Source organism: Eurytemora carolleeae, unplaced genomic scaffold, assembly GCF_000591075.1.
Source record: "Eurytemora carolleeae unplaced genomic scaffold, Eaff_2.0 scaffold1448, whole genome shotgun sequence".
NCBI classification, from domain to species: Eukaryota; Metazoa; Arthropoda; class Copepoda; order Calanoida; family Temoridae; genus Eurytemora; species Eurytemora carolleeae.
Genome location: NW_019397333.1, coordinates 37,090 through 52,792, shown reverse-complemented (window position 1 = coordinate 52,792; position 15,703 = coordinate 37,090). Strand labels below are relative to the sequence as shown.

The 15,703-nt window shown below is 31.7% G+C and overlaps 1 protein-coding gene across 1 annotated transcript; it reads left to right on the top strand.

The window, feature by feature from the left end:
• Positions 1 to 1,979: 1,979 nt before the first annotated feature.
• Positions 1,980 to 15,469, top strand: LOC111713571 (uncharacterized). Its single transcript, XM_023488451.1, has 14 exons — positions 1,980 to 2,036; positions 2,981 to 3,040; positions 4,045 to 4,122; positions 5,674 to 5,737; positions 6,263 to 6,333; positions 7,615 to 7,671; positions 8,773 to 8,823; positions 9,806 to 9,863; positions 9,934 to 10,011; positions 10,540 to 10,636; positions 11,136 to 11,183; positions 12,683 to 12,736; positions 14,706 to 14,791; positions 15,210 to 15,469. Exons 1-14 carry the CDS (start codon positions 1,987 to 1,989, stop codon positions 15,315 to 15,317), a joined length of 960 nt encoding a protein of 319 aa, XP_023344219.1. The 5' UTR covers positions 1,980 to 1,986; the 3' UTR covers positions 15,318 to 15,469.
• Positions 15,470 to 15,703: the final 234 nt, after the last annotated feature.

Below are 15,703 nucleotides of genomic sequence, written 5' to 3'. Positions count from 1 at the left end.
GTTCTCAAACCTGAAGATTAAAATTGGAGTTCTGACTTAAAAATATTATCTTTTATTGGTAAAATTAACAGCTTTGTGAAGAGAGAAACAAGTTGATTGGTGCAGGCTGCAGGTAGCCTATAAAGTATGTGATAAAATACTAAATAAATTCCGTACAGTCGTCACTGAAATCTCAACCTTTGTGAATAACCCTGTCTCTTTAGCATATGAATAGAAAGTATAAAACTATGCAATTCTGAAGATCACAAAATTTAAATAAAAAAAATAATCATAAAAGAACGTAAAATATAATTTGCAATTTGCAAATATAATTTGCAATTGACGAGATAGACGAATAAAAGAGTTTATTGCCTTGACTTTCTAATTGGCGATAACAACTCGTATAAAAAGGGTGTCCCACGAAACATGACAGTTAGTGAATAGTTTCGAATGCATCTCCTTCTATATTCTGTATTTGATATCAAGGAATTTTTGCTATTTATTTCGTTAAAAAAATCTTTTACTCAAATATAGTTAACATTAAAATAATTTCGATCACTATATGACTGCCATATAATTTTTTTTATTTTCTCTTTTGCTTCAAATAACTTGTGGAAGTCTACATTTCAAACTATATCATGTTTCGTAGGACACCCTGTTTTGTTAAGGTTTTAGATTAATATGAAAATTTACTGCTTATTTGTTTAGTTATAAGAATAATTAAAAAATTATGATAAATAAAGAAAAAACCTGACTATTAAAAGAATATTTAAAATTTTTTTTATCTCAAATTAACATCCCCAAGCTTATCTAAAGGTTGTCATAGCCAAGAAACATTATGAAGAAAAAGCACAAATAAAAAAACCTTGAAAAATACTGATCCATAAGATAACATTTTATTTATTTTCAAATTCAAGGTTGTTAGTTACTCTTGATGTACTCTTATGTACGGAACATGTCGTCTCCTAAGATAGATAAATAAAAACCACATATGGCATCACTCTCGTCTCTATGATCTTAGGAGACGACATTTTCCGTACATTGGAGAAAATCGAGAGTAGCCAACCTTATTACACAACTTTGATCAAATTGTTTAAGGTTTACCGCCTTTTGACCAACATTACCAACCCAAGGTTAAGACTGATTTATATGCATTTTTACTCTTCTCAATAGCCCTATAATAAGCTAAACCAAAAAAAGTTTTTTTACATTTAATAATAATGTTTAATGTAAAAGCTAAAACAGTTCGGCCAATTAAGACAATATGATCGCCGCAGGCTACTTGGACTAAAATTTGCGATTTTTTTACTGCAAATATCTGAACAAAGACAGTACAAAAGAAGTAGCAAAACATTTTATCAATTTTCGGTTTTAAAGTACCCATTTTAAAAGTCGGATACATTGTCACATTCTACTCCAAAACTCTGAGAGCAGCGACCCCTCTCTCATATATATGAAGTCATAAGAAAAATGTAAAAGATGAAATAAACGGATAAATGATTGTTGTAAAATTAGATATAATTTAAGCATAATTTCACGTGACCCTTCATGCAAAGATAGATATTTCCGATTTACAATGGTACCCTTGAGATAACGTCGTTTTCTGTGAATTTCGCCATTGTTTCTTCATAATGCGCATGCCCCTTTTGTAGAGAAACCATGAGTCCCATCCGAACACACGCATTTTAATTTAACAAAATATGGATATCTAATTCATACCTGATCAAAGCTTTTCAGGGTTCTGTTGTAAATCGGACATTGGCATCTTAGCATGGAGTGTTCCTTTAAAATGTAAAATAACAAACTGAAAAGACAGAAATAAATCAAAATAAATCAAAAATGTTCAAAATATTTTCAAAATATGATGATTATGATGAATTTCAATAGCTGGAATAATTTCAATAATTTCAATAATTTTAATAACTTAAATAATTTCAAAAATGTCAATACTTTCAATAATTTCCATAACTTTAATAATTTCAATGCATATTTTCAGATAAAAAAAGGATGAAGGCAGAGATCAAATTAATCTTGATGCTGCAGTTTTACCTTGTCAGGGAAAACCAATGATTAAAAAAATTGAAACTAAAGAAAAACTTTTTTGTGGATTTGCTCTCTTCATTCTGAATCACAAAAATTTAGACAGCTAAGAAAGGTTGCATCAATTTTAGGACTGGGACTACTCTAAAGTGTCACACCGCCTTGGTGTTTTCTTTTACCTCTCTTAACATAAATTACACTTTTTTAATCCTTAATTCATTTTTCCTTTACTGTCCCTTTAACCATGTACATTTTAGGAATGTAAAGCACTTGTATTTAGTTTTAGTTTTTAAAAGAAGCTTTTGACAAAAGTATCAAACTTTGATTGGAGTTTATAGTAAACTTTATGCAAATTTTGAATATTTTTTTTTTAAGGCCGGGAAACAATTACGGATTGTAATTTAAATAGTTCAAATCGGTCCATAATATAATTAAGTTTCATCCTTATTGTTTAATTCTAAAAGGGCATTAAAAAAAAACACCGTTGATATCGTCTTCCAGCTCAACAAACCAAACCAAATATATTTAATAGTACCTTAAAACAATGTCATATATTAATTTTAAAGATGTATGCAGGGATGCCCGGCCGTCATTCTCAGTGAGGATGGTTTTTCTTCTCAGAGACATTGGGATAGTTATTTCATTAAAGGGAATGTATGCGCAATTTCAAGTGACCCTCCATTAATTAGATATTAACTTTTATAATTTTTCTCAACAGAAGTGACTTCCGACTTCTACCATGAACTATATGAACTATTCGAATTAAATACTTTAACATAAAACAACAATATCTTCTATATGCTTGATCAGATAAAGGTGTTAAGGGGACCACTGTAAATCGGGCATTACCATCTTTCCCGAAGGATCACTTGAAATTTTGCTTACAGTCCCTTTAAGTTTTATTTCATAGTTTAGAAATTATCTGAAGAATTGGTTTAAAAGTATAAAATATTGGTTTAAGTTCTCAAGATAAATGCAAGGAAGACAAGGACTGTAAAGAAAATGCTCCCTGCTGCTCAGGGTAAAACTTTATCTATTTAAATTTTTTAAAAAAAAGCTTCTTTAGGGTCCAACCCTATAGACCGCGCGAGATTTAAGTTATAGTTCTGTAAAAGAATGAACTCAATCTTAGTTTTAACCATATTTGACCCTCGCTCCTACAACCCCCCTCATAATTTTTTTGTGATACCAATATTTATTAAGTACAAAGGAACTGACTTTTTGTCACAAACTTAAATGGTATGGTCCCCATATCATTACAACCTGCAACCCTGCAACCTTTGATATTTCAAACTTAGATTTTTTGTTCTGACAGAATTTAAAGTTTAAAATATCAAAGGGTTATAACATGGATTAGAAAATGTGACAAAAACTCAATTTCTTTAATAAAAAAAATGTTTCCGGTTTTTATCTGAAACAATTCACAACATTATTTCATTAATATTATTCATATTTTTTTTCAAAATGCTTATAAAATCAGAATTAAATATTTTAATATTTTAACACTGTAGCCCAACAAAAGAATCAAATTTATATAAGAGTGCTAATGGGTTCTAAGTTACGCATCTCAGTTTTCATAAATCGTATTACGAGTATGGTTTCTCCATCCCTTTTTACTTTTTCCAACCACTCTCTTTATTTTAGTTTTGGATATTTGCAACCACCCCCTTTATTTTAGTTTTGAATATTTGCAACCACTCCTTTTATTTTAGTTTTTGATATTTGCAACCACTCCCTTTATTTTAGTTTTTGATATTGTGCAATTACTCCCTTTATTTCAGTTTTGGATATTGTGAAATCACTGCCTTTATTTTAGTTTTGGATATTGTGCAACCACTCCGTTTATTTTAGTTTTGGACATTGTGAAACCACCTCCTTAATTTTAGTTTTGGATATTGTGCAACCACTCCCTTTATTTTTGTTTTTGATATTGTGTAACCACTCCCTCTATTTCAGTTTTGGATATTTGCAACCACTGCCTTTATTTTAGTTTTGGATATTGTGCAACCACTACCTTTATTTTAGTTTTGGATATTGTGGGAGTGGAGAGGGATTTTGTACTCCAGCTGAAGGATCATCAGGGGGGTCACCAGGGACTAGAAGGTACGTGCTGATAGGATCCATTTCATTGAATTTAGCTAGATCCGGATCCTGGATCTGGATCCTGAATCCGCGGATCCTGGATCCGTTCTGAAAACAAAATGGATCCAGGTCATAAACAATTCTTTAGATTTACCATTTTTTAACAAAAAACATAATTTTAAATTTTTTTTTTCTTTTTTGATTAATATTGAGCTCTAAACTTGAAGAACACTTCAGAGCTAAAATTTTTTATTTTTGATTAACTCTATTTTCTTAACAATTTAGATTTAAAATGTGAGAGCAAAAATAGTTTTTCAAGTACTTGGTTGATATTTTGCCCCTTGGATCCGGATCCGTGGATCTGCACATTTTTTCGGATCCGGATCCAGGAAGCAAAATTGTTGTGAATTCAACGGATCCGGATCCAACAGATTATTAGTGAACTCGCACATTTTGGAGGGAAGTGAAGTAGTTTCATCAACCATATCTAGTTCAAAAAAAGTTTCTACAACCTAAGGCTGAAATAAAAGAATTTAAACCGAGTTGGTGAACCGGCAAAACCCGGTTCCAATTGAGTCCAATTGAGTCCAATTGAGTGCCGGCCTAAATCTCGAAACACTGAATACAACTTCAAGTGGAATTAACCAAGTTTGAGCCGCGGCTCAAATTCATTAAATTCGACCTTTAATCACAATTCACAGTAGTTTCAAATCATTCATGACACATTTCATTATAAAGTTTCTTTGAGGGTTTCTAACATTAATTCCGTTGCGCGGAATTGTGCTGTAAGTGCACGACATTACAGGTCTTGCGACTGCGCGCAAGTCGCAACTAAAAACCACTTGCATTAGAAAATTTAAATTTGTAATTTTAAAAAATTCGAATTTTACAATTATTCCGTTGTTTTCGGTATAATTTTCTTGGAAATCCACACTGAATTCAGTTTAAACCGGATCAAAATATTTGACAAAAATTGTCATTTCAATATTAAAAAAAGTAATCGAATCTTTGCCAAACTGCCACAATCTCTAATTTTCTCATTCCTATATCTTTGCTGCACAATCTAGAAGACCTAAGATATTTCAAACTATTAAAAAACAATGCAAGTTAAAAAATCTAAGGTTAAATCACCAGGTTGCAAAGATTAAACAATTAAGTTTGTGGCCAAGGCTAAATTCTTCTGTCCATTGATTTTTTTACGTTTAAATTGATTTCTGAAATTCCTATCCGCAACGCAAACTAGAAGAACTAAAATATTGCAAACTTAAAAAAAATTTGGATAGATCTTTGTTCGAAAAATAAAAGCTTTACGTGATAAGATATATCATCAGAGCTGGGAACTTTTGAATGGTGGATATCGGAATTAATGCTTAATCCACTCTTTTTCTTAACCTCCAGATTAAATAATGCTTGTTCTCCTCTTATTATTAATCTCCAGATTAATTAACTGATCGGGATTAAGGATATCCCATTCTAAAGTTTTCAGCTCTGGTTGGATTGGGAAACTTGAATTTGTGAATAAGACTCAATTCTTGTCTTTTTCTTATTTTTTTTAATGCTTTTTATTAAAAGATCTGGCAGTGGTTGCTCAGCAGATGACGTAGAATATGTAGGGGGAGATCTTTCACCGCTCTTGGTAAACAAATATTTAAGTGAAAAATATTATAAAATATAAATTGGCCCTTACAGACTAAAGTAGGACTTTAAAGACTGTAAAAAGACTGTAAAAAGAAAAATGAAAGGGGTGTAGGATGTACCTGAGAATCTCAGGCGTTAAAAGATACATTTAAAACATCTATCTGATTTTTCTGTCTCGAGAAATTGATATAAAACTGTGTCAAATTTATATGAAAATTCATATATATGCAATTTTCTATCAAAGTTGTAGTATAAAACAGATCATATTCAACAAATATGCAACCAATCTGAAAACTACGATATTCCACAGGAGCCTGAGAATCTTAGGTTTGTTCCTATTATTATTTTTTAATTTTTATTTTGCATTTTTAATAGATATAATTGATAAGTTAATTACATATAGTCCGTAAAGTCTGTATTACGTCACCAGAACTTCAGCCAATGGTAGTGCAGTATCGTTGTCACGTGACACTTTAAAGAATTTTTTTTCTTCTTAAATCCACCAATACTATTATATAATCAGGGTGGAGGAGGAGTTAGAATAGAGAAGAACAGTAGCAAGGCTTGTTACAATAAGTGTGAGGATAACTTCAGGTCAAAAATCTTACATAACATAGATCTTTCTGACCAGTATTTACTGAACAATAAGACAAACTTAAGAACTCGAGTACTGCAAATAATAAAATAAGAACAAGCAAATTCTGGAATAGGAAGACGAATTTAAACTCAAGTTATGTCTTCAAATGGCTCAAAAAACATCAAATGCAGAAATTTTGCAGCGAAAACAGACAAGAAGTTAAGAGTAAAACTATTTGCTTTGCCACAACATCAAATACACTTGAGTATTGCTTTCATTTCGTCTCATACTCAACGAGGGGAGGAAGGCCAACCGCATCAATCTCTAGTCCGAACCACATTCTCCTCATTTTCGTCCGAACCACCTCGGAATCCTCGTCCTTCGATTATTTTGTATTAAAAAGTTTCCAATTCTTGAAGATAAAACTATTGAACAAAAGTATTGCAATGATTATATCATGTTGGAATCTTCAAACCCATGAGAATGATGTCAAACTTTATTTAGGTAAAACTTAAATCTCTTCTGCCTCCGTAATGGCTAACCTTCGTGATATGAAAAAAATAGCAAAATATTCGGCATACCTCTGCCTATAATTTTCCCCATGGAACCACCCGGAAAAATCCTATGATTTTCGCTAAAGTTAACAAAAAAGATTGAAGTTCTATAAACTTGGAATTATTTGCGGCATTCTACACCAGGAATATCTGAAAATGAAATCTTTAATTCAATTGAAACTTTTTTTTCGATTTACAAAAATTTGATATTTCATTTATGCCCTAACGTGGCCCGATTCTTTAAAAATAGTTTTATCTGGAAGGATTAGACACTTTAAAAAAGTAATATTGAAAGGACGTGGATTTCGAGGTGGTTCGGACGAGAAAATGAGGAGAATGTGGTTCGGACTAGAGATTGATGTGGTTGGCCTTCCTCCCCTCACTCAACGGTTGTATGGTTCTCACTGCATTTTATCTATCTTTCTTTTATCAAGTCCAGATCAAAGCGTGAATGAGGCAACGATAGCAACACAAGGAAAATACTGTCTTTTGTCATTTGATAATTTACTGATGTTAAGTTTTCAAAATCTATATCTTCTTTAAGATATATTTGTATGTTAAAAGTATAAAAGTCAATCTAAGATTAGATATTTACAAAGGTAGAAAGATATCAAATTGTGCAGGGGGGCGGGGGGAGACTTGAGAAAAAAATCTAAATTGTAACCAAAGGACTTGAGTTCTCGCCACAACTCACAAACCTGATTTTGAAATCCCTATATCTTTGCAATATGTATTATTGTACAGGTGTAAGTGGTTTACCTATGATGAAAGGGAACAACTATGTTACCTAAAATCCTCCAGGTTTGTATAAACATTAAACATATGGGCATATACAGGGCGTATAAAGGGCGTATAAAGGGCGTATAAAGGGCGTATACAGGTTGTATAAACGGCGTATACAGTCCGTGTACAGAGCATATACAGTGCGTATACAGGGCATATACGAGACATATACAGGATGTGTAAAGTGCGTATACAGGGCATATACAGAGTATATAAAGAGCATATACATGGCGTATACAGAGCGTATACTGGGCGTATACACTATACAGTGCGTATTCAGGGCATTAAAAAGATTGAATGATTTCGTTCAGAATAAGAGTTTTTCTTGGTTTTACTAAATGAGTTAAAATTTAAGATAAGAAAATAAAATTAGGCCGATCAAAATCAAAATGAAATCGAAAATAGTCTTTATTATATTGATATAATTGCCTACCACAATAAGAAAAGAATAACATGAACATTTTGTTTTACTACAAAAGGGACAATCCGTTAAAAATCCGTTAAAAAACAAGATTGAAACGACAGGATGATTTTCATCTTTAGGACCTTTAAACATATTTTTTTGCATCTCTAAAGTATACAAAATAGATTAAATAATTGGTTTTTACAAAATTTTGTGTTTAATGAGGTTTGATATTCGTTTTGTTTTTGGGTTAAATTCAAAATACACTTGTTCACTATATTCGCAAAAAATAATATAAACGAAAAAATAGAAAAAATAAGCGGCAATACTAATAAGCGCTCAAAGATTTGTACAGAAAAACATGAATGTTAAAAATAACTATTTTAGACACTATTATTTTAAAATGTGCGAACCCTTGAGATACTGAGAAAATTTAAGTTAATACCACCTTGCCATAATATAAAGCTCAAATATAAACTATCAAGTAAAATAGTTGGTAACAGAAACTATTGACCAATCATACACTTTAATACAATTATGTTAATATTATAATATGTATTATGATAATCTATTTGAATGATACAGCCAATAAAATATTGTAGCAAGATGATTACTTCAAATATGCGAATATAATGCAATTGAATATGAAGTGAACATGACTAAGAAAGCAGCAATAGCTTTTAATAAAAAACTGGATAATTTATTTTTAATTAAAGAGGATATCCCAGAAACCGAACAGATGGGTTTACATCAGGTTCAACAGAAAGGTAAATATAGTTTAACCCCGAACTTCGAAAAAATGAAAAGAAATTATAAAATGTCGTCTTGGAAATTTTTTATTAGGTTTTATAGTTTTACACAGTAAAACCCTTAATATCGAATACATCGGAAGAATTAATCGAAGGTCGTCTTGACAATTTTTCAATGAGTTTTATACCATATTACGTAAATTTCAGTATTTGCGAAAATAAATACATAGCCATGAATATGCGGGAACAGTTTTAAAGAGCTCCATATAATCATTTATTTAAAAAACTAAATATCTGCAACCTTCCATTATCAGAAAGTGAAGAATACGACATTTGATGAAGTCTTTCGATGTATTCGTTATTAAGGGTTTCACTGTACCTAAATCTCAGAAATTGTTTTACATAAAAAGTTATAAAATATTTTGGAACAGTTTTAAAGAGCTCAACATAATTATTAATTATTTAATTAAAAAACTAAATATCGGCAGCTATCAATCATCAGTAGATTTGGAAAACGACACTTTATAGACTCTATCGGTTACTTCGAGATTAAACTGTAATTGTAATTAAAATGTTCAGGCCTACAGAGTACAGACACATGTTTCGAGCTTGTTTTTTAAACAATTTGTTTTTGCCAATTGTGGACATATATACACTATGCAGGGTTACATAAAGTCAGTACCAGAGAACTTTGGAATAGGAAAACGACTTTTGACTTTAAATAGTCCGATGAAAATAAGACAGAACAAGTGTGCAGTGTAAACATGGACTTATTTCATTCTATGAATGATTTAATAAGTCAATTATAGTAAAACTATTTGCATTGTAACAACATCAAATGCACTTAATTAAGTCTTCCTATTTCATAGTTTTCTGGTTCTCATTGTACATTAAGGATGGAACTTTAAAGAAAAAAGCAAGCTTAAACCATGCATAAATATAGGGAAAAGAGCCAGAAAAAAGCATGATTGACAAATCCCGATTTTTTAACAATATTTAGAGATGGGTGTGACAGAAGTTCTGAATGTCGTCCTCCATATTCTTACTATTCGTACCAGGTAAATATAATTCAAATTTAATCTAACATTTAAAACAAATTTTATTGAACTATTTGTTTTTTTTTCATAGTGCTTATTTTACTGTGATGAAAACAACCCTGAAGAAATATCGATTGCTGATATAAGAAGAAATTTTAACGATTCGAAGGTAAACGATTATTGTCATTATATGATTTAATCTAAAACACTTTCTTAGATATAAATATTTCAAAAGCAAATTATCTGAATAATTCTGATTCCTTAAAATTTTTAGAAGTTTCTTATTTCTAAATTAGAATTGCATAAAAGAAAGAAAGAACAGAAAATAACGTCAATTGAAAGAATTTTTCAGTTATAGCAACAAAAGGATATTTAAATAGTTTTTTTTTGGAAGATGTTAGCTAACAATTAATGAATGGTTACAAAAGCATGAACTCGCGCGCAGGCCTTTCATTCACTACCAATGAAGCACTTGTAACTGGCAGGATGCTGACTGATATTTTTTAAATCTGAGGCCAAATTTAAAGAATTTGAGCTGCGGCTTAAATTTAAGCCAGGGCTCAAAATTGTTGGTTCCACTTTGTATTCAATTTTTCAATATTTAAGCCGGCGCTCGATTGAAACCGGTTTTTTTGGGATTTGAGACGCGGCTTAAATTTATTAAATTCGGACATAGGAAAAGTCAATTATTATCCAGGATTATTGTGAAAAGTTTGGTGGATTTCTTCCTTATAATTTTGACGGGTATGGGGGGTACAGATCTGCAAACAGTTGGCATTGGTTGGGATATTCAGGTGCGTAAACACAGTTATATTGGCTGGGATATTCAGGTGCGTAAACACAATTATAAAGTCGTGTTCGATCTTCAATTGTTATGATACAAAACTTGTGCCATTATATAACGGTTACATATGAAGATTTCAAGTTTAAATTATGTCTTCGTTGCCTTGAATGTGGTCTTTTAATGGTTTATTTAATGATTTGGCAAATAATGCATGTTGAACTGATTTGAAGCCTATACAATTTTTACATTCTAAAGTGAGATCAATGGAAAAATCAAAAGTTTCTTTATCATCATTATCTTGAATGCTTTATCCTTTATAAATATGTTAGCAGATTTTTTCAAATTTCTTAAAATGTCGTCTTTGCAATAAAATCCAAGAGGAACATTACAAGCGAACATTACAGAAACAGATAAATGAATGTACTTACTTATTTTCGAGGACAAGAGATATTTTGATTTCTACACCTTGTAATGAAGATTGCAGTAGAAATGGTGTCGATATTTTTCAGGTCAAGAGGGTAATTGCTGGGCAGGTAGACCAGGGTTTTGGGATCAAGGTATTATTCTTATTATTAATTTTTGTACAGGATGTCCGACGAAACTTGACAGATAGTGTAAAATGTCTTCCTCCCCTATCCACCCCGGACTTGACAGATAGTGTAAAATGTCTTCCTCCCCTATCCACCCCGGACTAACCAAAGTCAGAAGCATTCGGTTTCTTCTATTTGAAATCAAAGGCAGCAATCTTTTGATCTATGGATTTGTTTGTACTTTTTCATTCAAATGTATAGCCGACAAAAAGTATAAGGATAAAAGCCCAAAACATTATTTTTAATGGGTCAAATTGTGATCGAAAGTCACAGTTTTCTGAAAAACTGGCAGAACCTTTAAATCCATGTGTACGTATGCCGGTTGGGATTTTTTTGTCTAATAAGTTGCGGGGGAGGATGAAGGGTGTTAATTCCACCCCCCCCTCCCCTATGATTTTGCTCTTTGAGTTGAGATAGGGGAGTGTGATACATATCCCTAGTCCAACTTTTCAAGGACTGCTCCTTAAAAAAATGAGACCTCTAACTTTCATGGTTAGGGTGCAAGGAAGGATTTAAAAAAAGTTTTAAAAGTACGTCGGAAAAATGTTCAAAAATAATTATTTTGGCTTCTTACAAACATTAACACGGACTCATATTTATACATCCATTTTTCAAGCTCTGTAGCTTAATCAATAAAAAAGTTATTTGCCATTTCTGATTTTTTTGAAACACCGACCCGTCGTTTATATATCCTTGCACCTTTCCTCACAACACAAATGTTGGCAAAATTTGTTCACAACTATGATGTTGAAAAGTGAAGAAGTAAGTCGTTTTTAAGCTATTAAAAAACACGGGGGGGTGTGGGAAAACATCCCTCTTTCAATCTTGAAAGGATTAAGTTGTTTGATACCAAGAGAATAATAATAATATTATATGGGAGTCATTATAGTAAAACTATTTTCAAAGTATAATAAGTTTTATTAAAATGTTTTTGTAACAAAAAAATGGCAAAATTATCATTACTATCTTACAGAGTGTAACAAGTCATTCTAAACTAATCACCAACTGTCAGGTTTCTTGGGACACATCTACACCCACAATTTGACATCAATTTTATGAGAGTAAAAAGCTTTGTTCGAAGTTTTGTTATTCTAAACTAAACAGAAAAAGTAGGTACTATTTATGCAAGATTACTGGTACGAATTTGTGATCTTGTAGCGCATCTAGTTTTTGATTTTATTCTAAGTTTGAGAGAAAAACATATTTGTTTATTATATTAGAAATTTGAAACAACAATCTTACGCAAAATTTACTATAAACTAGGGTTTCCAATCGGAATTCGCGGATGCGCGGAATTGCACGGAACTGCGCGGAATTGAGCAGAATTGCGCGGAATTATAAGGCTTGCAATTGCACCCTAATGCAATCCTTGCGTGATTTTAGACAAACATAAATAGTTTAAAAGTATTATTTTCTGCAAAGTTTATTTTAAATCATTAAAACTTCTTTTTTGTAAATTGTCTCAGGTATACAGTCCTTTCCTTGCTCGGAGAATCTAAACTTTGGATGTCAGATGAGAGGTAAAATTATTCAGAAAGCTTAAACCAGATTTTACCTGTTTGTTTCTAGTTCTCTATTGCTATATTTGCTCATATTTATATATGTATGTATAATTTTATATATGTTAGCGATAATTGGCTAAACGGCTGGACCGAATTGGCTGACCTTTTTAGAGAAAACTAATGGTTACCCTGGGGGAAACATAGGCTAAAAATCATTAGAAGTTTTTTTTCACAAATCGATTTGTTTTCTTTAAAAATTGGAATTTTTTTGATTCCAAGGGCAACGTCGGGCACTTCAGGTAGTTATTATATAAATAACACTTTTTATTTTGCATCATTCAAAATTAAAATCGATGCCATATAAAGACTATCTATTTAATTTTTTAAGATTTATTTATGTATTGTACGAAGATGATCACAGAAGATGAAATAGAAGATGGGCACAAAGTGCCTTAAGGCCTAGTTACACACAGGCAGCTACGGATTTGTTTGTACTATACTTTTTCATTCAAAATGTATACGCCGACAAAAAAGTAAAAGGAAAAACGGCAAAACATTATTTTTAATGGGTCAAATTGTGATCGAAAGTCACAGTTTTCTGAAAAACAGGCTTATTTAGGTACGTATATATGTATATATATATATATATTTATATAAACATAAATGTAACTAAATATGTGTATATATAAATATATTTATATATATGTATATACATAAATGTAACTACATATATATATATATATATTTACTAGCCTTTTAGGGCGCTTCGCGCCCATCTTCTATTTTAATTGAGGACATGTTCTCTTTGTTTACATCGTAAAACAAAATAAAAAAGTTCGCGCCCATCTTCTATTTTAATTGAGAACATGTTCTCTTTGTTTACATCGTAAAACAAAATAAAAAAAAAGTTCGCAGATTTTAACAAAAAATTTCGTGGATTTTCAAAATTTACACAATTTTGATTGGAGACAAATATTTGAATTTTGATAATTCATAAACCTTCCCTGCGGCCTCGTGAGGTCTCACACAAAATTTGGGACTGATTGGTTTGGTTGTTTTGACGTTTATTATATACAAACAATCAACAAACAGACAGACAGACAAGCTAAATTTAATTATACTAGGCTTTTAGGGTGATTCGCGCCCATCTTCTATTTAAATTGTGAACATGTTCTTTGTGTTTAAATTTTAAAACAAAGAAGAAAAAAATTTTGCGGATTTTCAAGAATTTAAATTTTTTTTACAAAATTAAAAAGCTTCAAAACACATTTTTTAAAAAATTTTTATCCTTCATAAACCTTTCCTGTGGTCACATGATGTCCCACAAAAAATTTGGGCCCGATCGGTTCAGCCGTTTTTACGTTTATTGGATACAAACAAACAGACAGACAAGCCAATTTTATAGATACAAAAAGATGTTTTTTTTATTTGCTCAATTATCTTATAAGTATATTCTAAAATAAGTTATTCATTTGCTTTTTTTTGTTCATATGCTTGATTTGATATTTATGCACCACATTTTTATATGAAATGCCACTTCTAATAAGTTCTTTTCACTGTTCCCTGTTCCCTGATTCACAACAGTACCCTCTTAACCTTGAACTGATCATAGAGGACAGTATTCAGTATATCTGTCTCATATTTGTTGTGTAAAAAGTCGTAGAACTGAAGTGTATGCTAGCGTACTTTGCAAAATATACGGAAGAAGTCAGATTTACATGAAAAAAACATAATATGGTATGTCCCATGCAGTTTTCACAAAATCAAAGTGAATATTTATTTATTCCACTTTATGAAATTAAATACGAAAACTACTTAAACATATAATTACATGGCTTTCCGTAGATATAAATCAGGAAAAGCCTGTCATCCTTGATCAGTCAAAGGGTACCATTGTAAATCAGGAATTCAAACTCTTCATATGAAAGGTTACTTAAAATTAAGCCTACAGTCCCTTTAAAACATCTTTTTAATTTCAATTTATTAGGAATATATCCAACCGTCGAAGAAAATGAAAACTTTGCGATTAGACCCCGCATTTATTCTCCACAGCTCACTATTCAACCCACAGAGGTAGAGTTAGAGGTAGAGGTAGAGGTAGAGGTAGAGGTAGAGGTATAGGTAGAGGTAGAGGTAGAGGTAGAGGTAGAGGTAGAGGTAGAGGTAGAGGTGGAGGTGGAGGTGGAGGTGGAGGTGGAGGTGGAGGTGGAGGTGGAGGTCGAGAGGTCGAGAGGTCGAGAGGTCGAGAGGTCGAGAGGTCGAGAGGTAGAGAGGTAGAGAGGTAGAGAGGTAGAGAGGTAGAGAGGTAGAGAGGTAGAGAGGTAGAGAGGTGGAGAGGTAGAGGTAGAGATAGAGGTTGAGATGCAGGTGCAGGTACAGGTACAGGTACAAGTACAGGTGCTGGTGCAGGTACAGGTACAGGTGCAGGTGCAGGTGCAGGTACAGGTACAGGGACATGTAGACATTACTTATTTAATTTTTTTCTTTTCAGTTCGGTAGGACGAATTTTGGATACTTTAATGGTTTTCGTCGAAGACTGAGTCTGCCTCGTAGAAGATTTCTTTTTAATCGTCTTGATCGCTTTAGAGGATACTATTAGCAAATAATAATTAGTTGTGTTAACCCTTTTGTGATTGTGATTTTTTCTCCACAATTTAAAAGCTGTTTATACTAGAACGCCCAAAAACAAAAATAGTCCAGAATTGTTTTTTAAAATAAACAGCAGATTCCAATTTCTTAATTAATATTTGTCAAAAGTAAAAATAACTGTTTTTCAAATTTGTTCTGATTTCCTTTTAATTATCCCCCCCCCCTCCATCTTTATTAGGATAGGGTTAAATTCAGAATGTTAAGCACAAATATATCATTTTTCAGATTTATTTTATTATTTTAATTTTAACAAAATTTTAAAAAGAGCTGATCATACATTTTTATATTCTGTTTCTCTTTTGTGAATCTATTCTTTAATTTGATACCTAGCTTGTC